At 32.6% G+C, this 11,044-nt stretch overlaps 3 protein-coding genes across 4 annotated transcripts in view; 1 reads left to right on the top strand and 2 right to left on the bottom strand.

Moving 5' to 3' along the window:
* The window catches only part of LOC110414925 (nuclear transcription factor Y subunit A-9-like), a 9,928-nt gene extending 8,376 nt beyond the window's left edge, over positions 1–1,552 (top strand). For both annotated transcript variants that reach the window (XM_021426324.2, XM_021426325.2), the window contains exon 6: positions 36–1,552. In XM_021426324.2, coding sequence (XP_021281999.1) covers positions 36–503 — 468 coding nt within the window. In that variant the 3' untranslated portion in view covers positions 504–1,552. The remainder of the gene's footprint in view (positions 1–35) is intronic.
* On the bottom strand, positions 1,045–4,379 carry LOC110414926 (uncharacterized). The gene is made up of 4 exons (XM_021426327.2): positions 4,065–4,379; positions 2,573–2,647; positions 1,563–1,747; positions 1,045–1,144 (listed from the first exon to the last, which is right to left on the bottom strand). The coding sequence occupies exons 1-4, from the start codon at positions 4,087–4,089 to the stop codon at positions 1,112–1,114; spliced, it is 318 nt and encodes a 105-aa protein (XP_021282002.1). The 5' UTR covers positions 4,090–4,379; the 3' UTR covers positions 1,045–1,111.
* A 147-nt stretch (positions 4,380–4,526) lies between these two features.
* Positions 4,527–8,400, bottom strand: LOC110414924 (guanylate kinase 2). Its single transcript, XM_021426323.2, has 11 exons — positions 8,070–8,400; positions 7,548–7,582; positions 7,242–7,349; positions 7,026–7,102; positions 6,803–6,932; positions 6,276–6,638; positions 5,605–5,726; positions 5,298–5,433; positions 5,149–5,194; positions 4,960–5,065; positions 4,527–4,856 (listed from the first exon to the last, which is right to left on the bottom strand). The coding sequence occupies exons 2-11, from the start codon at positions 7,548–7,550 to the stop codon at positions 4,739–4,741; spliced, it is 1,209 nt and encodes a 402-aa protein (XP_021281998.1). The 5' UTR covers positions 7,551–7,582; positions 8,070–8,400; the 3' UTR covers positions 4,527–4,738.
* Positions 8,401–11,044: the final 2,644 nt, after the last annotated feature.

Here is an 11,044-nt window from a genome sequence, read left to right as displayed (position 1 = left end):
CAAGTTCTAACGGTGTCTATTGTCATGTTTTCCAGCCCTATCTTCATGAGTCTCGACATTTACATGCTATGAGAAGAGCAAGAGGATGCGGCGGCCGTTTCTTAAACACCAAAAAGCTTGACAGTGATGCTTCTAATGCCACACCTGACAAAGGCAGTGACACTAGTTCCAATCTTTCATCACATCTTACCAACTTATTAAGTGGCAAATCAATTTCCAGTCACATGTCCCAGGATGTCAATTCATCCGGTGGTCATCGAGAAGTAACAGAATCTGAATTGCCAGGAACAGATATGCAGCAGGCATTCTCCATCAGCAATGGCAAAATCTACATCAATGGCAATGGCAATGGCAATGTCCGCTATTCCCACCATCAAGGGTTTCATTTCTCTACATCTCGTTCACTTTCAGATAAAATGATGGAAGAAGGAGACTGTCCTAGGCAGCAGCATGAGAGAATTGTGGCAAATGCGGTGCCTCACAGGGCCCTAACAATCAAATGAACCTTCCATCCTAAGGGGTGCACTGCCTCTCCTGCATTGCCTTTGACATGTATTGTTATTCATGATAAGTCTTTAAATGCATTATGGAGTTATTTAGTGTGAGCCCATTGTTTCACCGTGTCATGCTTCATGGCATCTTGTTGAAGATCTTTCTTGATCTCCCGCCAGTGGTATGAGTTAGAAGGTGAAGCTGGAGTGCTTTGATTCTAACCATCTCGAGAGGGACGACCCTTAGGTTCATGTCATATATATGTTGACAGGCAAATCATTCTTGGCTTGGCTTGGTAATGTGCCATAGAGGTAGAGTAGAAGAAGGGGCATGCGATTTGTAATTGGCATTTTGAGTCTTCTATTTAACCTTTTCCTTTAATGTGAAAGTAAAACAATAGTAACAGTAGCATCGTGTGAAATGAATGTGATAAAAGGAAGGCAAAGCAGACTAACCTACTTTCTGTCCCCTCTTTACTTCCTTTTCATTTCGCTCCCTTGGATGTTTCCAGCAAATAACAAGGTAGGAATCGCCATCATGCCATGGGGATTATGCCACAATTATTGTTCACTTTCCTGCAGAAAAGAAAGATGTCGTTGAAGATTGCCTGGAAGAAACATTAGTGCCTGGGTGACAGGTAGAAAGGCCCGACCTGTAGATGCATGTGAAGAGGATCTAATCATGTGACTGTCCAACAATTTTCACTTTTCTGCATCTCAAAGGGGTAATATATACGGTGATCGTGTCAGCCAACAAGCATTTAAGGCTAACTCTCTACTAGGACCAGCCTCCTCTTCCTGATGGTGGCAACTGTTGATAGTTACTACGCTTTTCATGACTTTGTATGATCTTCTTTTAGTTAAATCTCATGCAAAATCCCTACTCCATCACTTCCGATAAGAAAGTTGAAATTTACTTTAACTACAATACCAACTGTTTGTTCAAAATGGATGCAAAAAACTACTGATGATCTTTTCACTTTATATCCTTGTTTTCATTGATGTTATGACTATAGTTTTTACCTCACTAACTTAATTGAATGAACCCTAGATGGGATGGAGAAAATTAACCTCCAAGTGTTGGCATTTGAGGTTTAGCCCATTTGAAGCCTGTAGGAAAATGGTGAGAGTCCACAATAATAAATTTGAAGAGTATGAAAGGTGGCTCCATTTGTCAGAGTCCAGCATGGGACTGTCTGCAATAAGGCCCAGCTCAGCTGCGGACCACACGTCGGCAACTCCTATTGTTGTTTTTACTTTAAAATAGGAAAAAGAAAAAGAAATAGAAATAAAATAGAGTTGATCATTTATCCAATTATCCAAATACTGGATTACTAACACTACCGAGACCATAGATATACTTTCCCTATCTCATATTTTAACCACTTAAGCTAGATTTTCTTAAAATATCTAAGATCCTGCATTTCTTCTTTAATTTAAAGGATGGGAGTTTTTTTTTTTTATTATTTGGGGTAAGTAGTAAAAAAAAAAAAGAGACATCGAAATAAAAATATGGACAAAAGGATAAGATTAGTGAATTATAACTTATCAACTCACCAAAATTACCAATTTTTTTAATAAATCTTTTTAAGTATTAAATATAGTAATAAGTAATATTTTAATAATCTAAGAAGTTCTCTCCTTTCCTTTTTTTTTTCGAACAAAGATCAAAATGGTTATCCTAATAAGATTCTCAAGTTCAATGAATCCCACCAAAATAAAAAATAGAAGTAAAATATTCGCAAAACCTTTAAATTATTTGAAAATATTTAAATAAAGTCTTATCTTTTAATACATTTAATTAAATATTTTTATTTTTATTTTGTGTAATTAAGTTTTTATAATTAATAACAGATTAATTATAATTAGTTAAAATATTAAAAAATAAAAATATATAAATTTAATTGAAAAAAATAAAAAATAAAAAATTTTAAATAATATAAATTTTTTAAAATACTATAAAATAAAATAAAATAAAATAAGAGAGAGAGAGGAAATGCCCCTGCAACCACAAATAAAAGTCTGGAAAAGGATCTGAAGCAGGCCGATCCATGTAATGCTGTTAATGGAATGGGACCTACCTACAGAAATTGAACAAAAGGGGCCCATCCCAACACCAATTTGCTCTCTCTGGTCAAATGTCTGGGTCCCTCCATCTGCAAAAGTTTGGTTAAAAGATTTACAAGTTTCGAACTTGTAGTTGTGCACTGTCACAGGCTCAAGGAAGCTTCCCAGTAACATACCGGAACCCGCCCCCCTTCCCCCTCCCATCGCCTCTTCTTTGTCACTTACGTGGACAAACACATACTTTAAAATTTGATCGAAAATTATATAAAAAATTATTAATTTTTAAAATAAATATATTATTTTAAAAAAATATTTTTAGTATAATTCTTAAATTCAATTGTTAGTCAATTATTAATAATTTTATCAACTTACTGACATACTAAATAAAAAATAATTTTATTTTTAATTAATTTTTAAAATTATTATATAATTTTATTAATTTTTATTTTAAAAAAAAAAAACCCTTCCAAAAGAGAGCACCAAGCTCCCAAAGGAGGAGCCCGATGCTCCCTTAGGGAGCCTCGATCAAGCTCCCAAAGGGGAGCACCCTCCTTCGCACAGGTAGATTTTTTTTTTTATTTTATTTAAAAATATAATAATAATTTTTAAAATTAATAAAAATTTAATTTTTAAAATTTTATTAATAGTATTTATATTTTTTAAATGAAGTTTTATTTAAAAAAATTAATAATTTTTTATAAAATTTTAATTAAAATTAAGAGAATTAGAATTTTATATAAAAAAATACAACTTTTTTCCTAACTAGGAAAAAGGAAAGGATGGACGGCAAAGGCAAAGAAAAAAAAGATGCGGTAGGTGTTTTCATTCCTTTTTCTCTTCCAAGTTGCCCTACCCCTACGCTACGCTACACTGAGAGCAAATCAGCAAAAAAAATTATATATATATATATATAGTGCCTGACAATGAGGACCAAGGACCAAGGACCGAGGACCATGCCCAGTTGCCGACCTCTTACAGGAAATTAAAAAAGGATGCAGTTAAAAGCTTATAAACGTCTCTATCACAATACTGTTTCAGGGCCCACAAAAGCACGCCATTGCCAGCCTACTACTTTTGGTACCTTCCCTGGAATTTTCACAGGGTCCTTTGCCCTGGTGGTGGGTTCACAACTGAAAACTGCATTTACGGTCATTCACTGGAAGAGGGATCACTTGGCTCCCTTTGAAAAGGATTAAACCCAAGCTCATTGGCTCTTCCCACTCTCCCCTCTTTGCATTTTTCTTGCTAAATGGAGGGGGGGAAAAAAAGATCCAATGCCTAAATTTGTTACAGGAGTAATCATTAAGATACTAACGAAAGAACCCATTCCCCTTTTTACTCATCTTTGCCATGGTTTTATTATGCTCTCACTTTAGTCGACAAGTAGCTCCACCATAATCTCCGATGGAGAAAAAGATTAGGAATATTCAATGGTAAAGAACATTATTCATGGTCTTTGAAAGAAGCCAAAAGAAGAAGATATTCCTATAATAGAGAATTATGTACCTTCGCTTGTGGAACCAATTGTCATGGTGTTTTGTCTCCCTGGTTACCTCTAATTGGCTTTCAAAATCCAAACAGTCTCATCCTCTTGACCAGACACTTACGAGGTTTTCCTTTCTCCTTTTGCTTCACCTTGGAATCTAATCGTTGTTATGGATAACAAACATTTTGCTATAGTGTTGCATATTCGAACAACTATTATCGAACATTAATCATCATTTAGCAAGACAAATCCAGCATATTACAGGCGCCTTACTCCTTGATAATTTTAACCATCAATCGACACCTTTTCTATACCATTACCTACCTGTTAATGAGACAAACAAGGCACCTTTTCCAAAAACAAAGGCTTCTCTTTTTCACACAGAAAAACAGGGTTGTTCAGTCCTCTACATTAAGACAAAATCAATTATACCTTGACTGGTGGGACAAACATAATTCTACCCCAGAATGAAAAGCTTTCAATTGCCGCACAAATGATGAATTCTCTCCATTGCCCATGTGGGAATATTAATTGTTCAAATGCTACATTTTGGTTCTAAACAAGCAAAGAATCTAATGACAAAGAAAATCCAACATATGCAATGATCTAAGAAGCCAAGTAGAGCTTTATCATAGCTCCCCTTAAGTTAAATAGAGATGCTTAAAACCATGTTAGTATCAGTGGGTTGCAGTTGTTAGCTCAGTTTATGAACCCCATCAAACCCATCTGAAAATGAATCGATGGCATAGACATTCAGCCCTCTTGTCCGACCAGGAGCCCCACCTTTAAGCGAGGATACATCCAGTACAATCCTGAACAAACCACAAATGCTTGGTCACAAACCCTACTAAATCATGACCTTGCTTTAACCAACTGAAAGTAAGAAAAAGAAGGGAAAGGGAAAGATAATCTTACAAGTTCTTTGATGCGTTTCCCGATTCTGGAGTCTCACAATTAATGAGGATCTTATTATCGATTTTTGACACTGAATGGTTTAAAGGCAGATCAATCCCTTTGGGTGCTGGATGACATTTTAAATAGATTACTATCCATTTGCATTAAAAAGAAATAGAGGAAATAGTAATCACAAAGTAACCTTCTTACAAGGTTTATAATTAGTTGGTGCAATTCCATCGAGACCCAGGAGTCCCTATAACAAATTAAACTTATTAGATCAGGATATCTAGTCCTCTGGAAAAGATTCAAAAGAATTTAAAATGCATATGATATGGTTCAGGGGAAAGAGAAGTCACCCTAAGATTCTTGTAACACTCCTCAAGATTATCATTATATAATGTATGATCAAAGATGCCTCGTGATTTCCCTTGCTCAATTTCTGCCTCGGCATTTCGGAGGCGCTTTAAGATTTGCTCTTCTGTCTCGGTCCCCCTATTTACAACAAAAAAATAGGAACAAGATAAGAAAAATAGTACAATGATAAATATCAAATGGACAGCTCAGATTCACATGTCTTAGTCCCCCTATTTACAAAATTAAAATTTGAACAACATAAGGAAAATAGTATGATGCTAAATATCAAAATAGACAGCTCAGATTCACCTTGCACGGAGCCGTTCTTCAAGCTCCTTCATTGAGGGTGGACAGATAAAGATGAAAATGGCATCAAGAGAACTGGCCCTGACAGACCTTGCTCCTTGAACATCAATGTCAAGAATGCACCTCTATATTGAAATAAAAAAACAAAGAACACCTCAATTTTGCAGAGAGACAATTTTGATGTTAAAGAATGCTATACCCACCAGAGAGTGCCCTTGATATGCATTCTAAAATATACAACCTAAAATCCAATATTAATACTGTACCATTTATCCATTACCTACATGAAATTATTTTCAAGGTCCACCAGAAAGAGGCAAATGAAACTCTGCTTCTCCCCTCACAACAATATACTATGCATTTTTTTATTTTGGCCAAAATATGCATGAAATTATTAGTAACTCATTAATTGTAAATATCAGGAGCTGATGAGACCATAATTTCATGAGATCTGATATGCTATTTCATCATTCCCTTCCCTTTAAAAAAGCCAGTTTCTTGAACTGATTCAATTATCTGGGGACTCAAACCGCTGGCTTTCCCAGTGGGCCCCTCCAGGATGAAATTCCATTTGATAATTTGAAATAATTAGCAAGTATCCAATGTCCAACTCTCAGAGCATCATTAGGTACTATAAGCACTATTATAGAACCGTAAAAAGCAGGACCATTTACCTTTCCAGAATCTGCTACTGCCTCAACTGCTTCAATACTGGTTCCATAGAGATTTCCATGAACAGAAGCAAACTCAAGGAACTTCCCATCTTTTATATCTTTCTCCATTACACTTCGCTCGGTAAAATGGTAATGAACTCCATTCTTCTCCTTGTCCCGTGGTGCACGGGTTGTGTGGCTGACAGAAAATCCAAACATGGATGGGAATTCCTTCATAAGCATGTTTATTAATGTCCCCTTACCAACACCAGAAGGACCACTGATAACAACTGGCTTCTCAGCTTCACCCATCACACCCTTACTCCAGGCAACAACTTCAGTCCCCAGGACTTTTTTCTGCTCCTTAACATACTTGGTGTCCACCTACCAATATTCAAACAGATCAAACACTTTCAGGCATCAAAATATTCATATAGCTTTTATGCAACTCAGAAGCACTGGGCTTTTAAATGTACTAATGCCACAAAGAAATGAACATTCTAAGCTGCAGAATTTGTTAAGCTATTATTAAGTTTTCAAATACCAACCTCAAGAAACCAAATGCAGTCATCTGGGGTGGAACCCCTAGTAATAATCAATATTTGTTCTTCACTCAATAGAACAGCTGAATGGCCTTTACATGGTTTTGGTTTTGTTCCCAGCACTGTAGGAATCACCCTGAAAGTATTACCAAAAACAATTAATCTATAACTCTAAACTAAACCTGGAACAAGAAACTGTGTAGCTAGAGCTATAAAGCCACAAACTAACCATTTCCCTGTAGATTTCCCATAAATCTGAACCCCGATAGATGATGTAGAACCATCGTTCAGCCCACCAATCACAAACTGCCAAGAGATAAATACACACAAATCCTCAATCAAAAAAGATGATTGAACATATTAACTAACTGTGACAGATAACAAAGAAAGACAAAGAGAAGCACTTTATGACAAAAACACCAAATTAGGCATTAAATTATCATACTGTTTTGTCACCAACGTTGGTAGAGGTCTCACAGCCTTCGGATTTTAAATTAAATCCATTTGAGAACCCATTTTGTAGATTGTCAACACAGAATGCTGGAGCTTCTCCCTGATGATCATAAACCAAAAACAAATCAAATCACAATAAAGCTACTATCTTTGATCCATATTGCCAAACCAAAACTCAATTAGATTGCTAACAGAAGTCCCCCCTCTCTCTTTTCTTTTTTCTTTTTTTTAAATAATAGATAAAGAAACTATTTTCATCCAAATAAAAATTAAAAAAGAAAAATGATTAATGGCTCACCATGGAGAACCAATACCTCCAATACAAGATTCACCCTGATCAATACACATGGAGAGATAAGAGATCAAACAAAAGAACTCATATTCATTGGATCTACGAACAATGTGAACTAAATGCATTGAAAAGAAGATAGCACGGATTACATTGAATCAATATAATTCCATGTCAATCACGAAGGTAAAACAGAAAAAAGAATCAATTTTTGAGAGTTTAAAAAAACAAAATTAGAATCCAAAAATCCAAACCCAGATTCCAATCTACCATTACAATGCAAAACACAAAAATAAAAACGGAACGGAAAAAGCAACAAGAAAACAGAGAAATAAGCACAAAATCAAGTTTCAGCTGGTTTTTATGTCCAATTTCAATCTACCAATGTCACAAAAATCATTAAAAAAAGGGAGTAAACAACAACAAAAACAACCTAAAATCCATGTTTTGATGCAATAGCAGAGCTAAAACGCATCGGGAAAGAAAAAAAGAAGAGAGAAAGAAACAGATTGGTTGACACCCAGTTCATACCTTTTGATAAAGAACAAAAATATCTTTAGAAGGGAAAAAGAAAGCTTTATAATGGTTAGGCTTACGCAGATGATATATGCAACAGAGTTGGATTACAAAAGAAGGCGAGGACAAAGGGGTTGTGTTTGAGGTTTGTGATTAGTTTTTTTTTTTTTTTTTTTTTTTTGTTTTGGGATATCTATAAAGGGTCGAGCGATGGGAGTTTGGACGGAGTCAAAATCCTGAGAAACTTAAGATTGAAAACAAGAAAGAGGAAGAAGGTGGGTTGCTGAAGAAGAAGTTGCAAGAAATCCCCACAGCCATTCTCTCTTTTATATTTGTAAAGAGAAAGAATGAGCAAAGAGCTGGGCTTTCGTTTTGGTCGCATTCAATTCACGAAAACAATGAGGTCCCACTGGCTCGTTTGGTATCAAGGTGAGAGTATATTTTTTATAATATATTTAATTAAATTATATTATAATATTTATTTTATAATAAATTATTATAATATAAAATCATAATATATTCATTATAATCAAGAGGTATAATGTGATTACAGTTTAAAATCAATGTAATCATATTATATTATATTTTGTAATATTTTTAAAAATAATTTTATTCTTCAATTTTATTATCTTATTAAAAATATTTTATATTATTATAATTAAAATAAAAAATATTAAAATAAAATATATAATATAAAAATTAAAAAATAAAATATAAAAAATTAAAATTTATATAATATAGATAAAACAAATTAAAATAAAATATATAATATAAAAAATATATTAAACATAAAAATAAAATAAATAAAATTATAATAATAAATAAAAATAAAATGTATGACATTAAAATATATTTAAGAGATAATATTATATAAAAATTAATAATAATAAATATAAATATATTAAAAATAAAATATATAATTATAATTATAAATGAAAATAAAATATATGATATTAAAAATATATTTAAGAGATGATATTATATAAAAATTAATAATAAGAAACATAAATATATTAACTCTATATTTTAATAATTAGGAGTAATTTTAAAAATTACCATTACATTTCCAGTAAAGTACTTGTAAACCAAACGCTGTAGTGTTATTTTTCTTGCATTTTAATCATTATTTTGCTTGCATACCAAACACTATAATATTATTTTCTCTACAATCACATTGCTTACAATCACATTACTTTCAATCACATTACCTGTAATCACATTGCAGTGTAAACTATTAAACGTCACCTAATTTTCTTGAGAGATGCTTGCGAAGCTTCACTTTTTTTTTAATTTAAAAACTCATATTCTTTTTTATTTTATTTGTTAGACTTCTATTTCGTAATTTTTTAATGACTTCTTTCATTTTGGAAATTCGAAGAAATTTAGGGAGAAAAAATAAATATTTCTTACTACTCTCTCTTAAAAAATAATAACAAAAATCAAAATTTTAATTTTTTTAAAAAATATTTATTTATTTTAATTCAAAATCCACAACAGGATCACTTTTGTTTATTAAAGTACTATTTTTATACTGAAGATTAAAAATGTATAAAAAATAATTAACAATTTGCGTGTGCGGGTTTAGATTCTGTTCCAGTGAGATAGCGACACGTGTGGCAAAAAAAATAAGTACCAAGATTATACTCTTGTTTGGCAAGCTGGTAATAGGAAATCTTAATCGGAATAAAAATACTCCTTGCCTAGTTGCACTATTGGGGGCATGCTTCCTTGTTCCTTGTTCCTTGTTATTCAGCATAGGAAAGAATTCTGGAGCTTAACTTATATTGAAGAATTGATCTGATTCTCCGTTGCAATTGCAGGGAGGAGGAGGTGGCAAACTTGGAATGGAAGTCGGTGAATGCAAAACATGGCAATATGGAAAAGACATGCAAGACGAGTACACCTGCCTTGGCCTCTTTCAAATTTGACTTTGTCCAAATTGCTTCTTTCTTTTCCTGGCCTTTAATTGGTTGAACCACATGGTCACATCCCAATCAACAAGGAAAAAGCCCCCTCCGTTTTTGTCATTTTAAATTTGATTCAGTGAAACAAAATTTCAATCATATCATCCATGCTGCGTACCCATCAAGGGCAAGTGAGAGAATCCTAAGGGAGGGTGAGGGGAATAGCTATCTCTTTCTTTTTCTTGTTGTTTTTCACGAATCAACACAAAGGGAGATAATGTACTTATTTATCCACATAATATTTTATTTTTTAAATATTTAAATTATTTTTTATTTTTTATTATATTTAATAAAATTTTTATATTTTTATTTTAAATTAAATAAACGTTTAATAACTAATAGATTAAATAACTATCATTAATTAAAATATTATTTATCACTTTATATTCATGTGGTATTGATACGGATAGTGAAAATATCATGTATTTATGTCATTAATATATTATGTTAGTATTCACTATGAGGTATATATACATATATATATATATATATATATAATAGGTAAGCAAAGTTGGACTATAATTGCTAAATTGTCAAAATCATTGAGACTATTTTGCTGATCTGGAGGTTAAAGTGTTGGATTCCTACTCAATCAATCATTATCGAATTTTAGCATAGATTATGTACTCATTAATTCATCTTACTTGGTAAGCTAGAATCACATCTTGTAAAATGTTTATGTGTCTTGCATTGCACACTTTAAGCATGGAAATTGTTGGGAGCTTTGTGTTTCTTCTCTCTCTCTCTCTCTCTTGCTTCTACTTTATGCTATGATGAATTTAGCTACATGAGTCATAGACTCAAAGTGTCAAACCTTCAAACAAGCAATGATTGATTAAATAAAAAAAAAATCATGATTCTATTTTCACATAGATTAATTATATTATAATTGGGGTTACATTTTAATTTTTTAACCATTTTTAATCAGTTTGTATATGATTTTAATTTTAACTTTTTTGCCTTTGTTTTATAGCAACTTTTTTAGAAAAAAAAAATAAAAGAAGAAGAACATAAAAAGCAATAAAC

This window comes from Theobroma umbraticum, unplaced genomic scaffold (genome assembly GCF_002168275.2).
Source record: "Theobroma umbraticum cultivar Fairchild unplaced genomic scaffold, ASM216827v3 scaffold_147.0, whole genome shotgun sequence".
Lineage (NCBI taxonomy): Eukaryota > Viridiplantae > Streptophyta > Magnoliopsida > Malvales > Malvaceae > Theobroma > Theobroma umbraticum.
The sequence above is the reverse complement of the archived record's forward strand: the minus strand, read 5'-3'. Positions and strand labels throughout refer to the sequence as shown.

Excerpts from the sequence above, each read along its gene's own strand:
- LOC110414924 (XM_021426323.2), bottom strand. Across the intron at positions 7,103-7,241 it reads CCAACGTTGGTGACAAAACA|TTTGTGATTGGTGGGCTGAA; the intron begins GTATGATAATTT and ends ATCTCTTGGCAG. Across the intron at positions 6,933-7,025 it reads GGGAAATCTACAGGGAAATG|GGTGATTCCTACAGTGCTGG; the intron begins GTTAGTTTGTGG and ends TAATACTTTCAG.
- LOC110414926 (XM_021426327.2), bottom strand. The coding sequence starts at position 4,089 with ATGACAATTGGTTCCACAAGCGAAG. Across the intron at positions 1,748-2,572 it reads CTTTTGTTCAATTTCTGTAG|TAAAAACAACAATAGGAGTT; the intron begins GTAGGTCCCATT and ends CCTATTTTAAAG. Across the intron at positions 1,145-1,562 it reads TCAAATGCCAACACTTGGAG|GTCGGGCCTTTCTACCTGTC; the intron begins GTTAATTTTCTC and ends ATGCATCTACAG.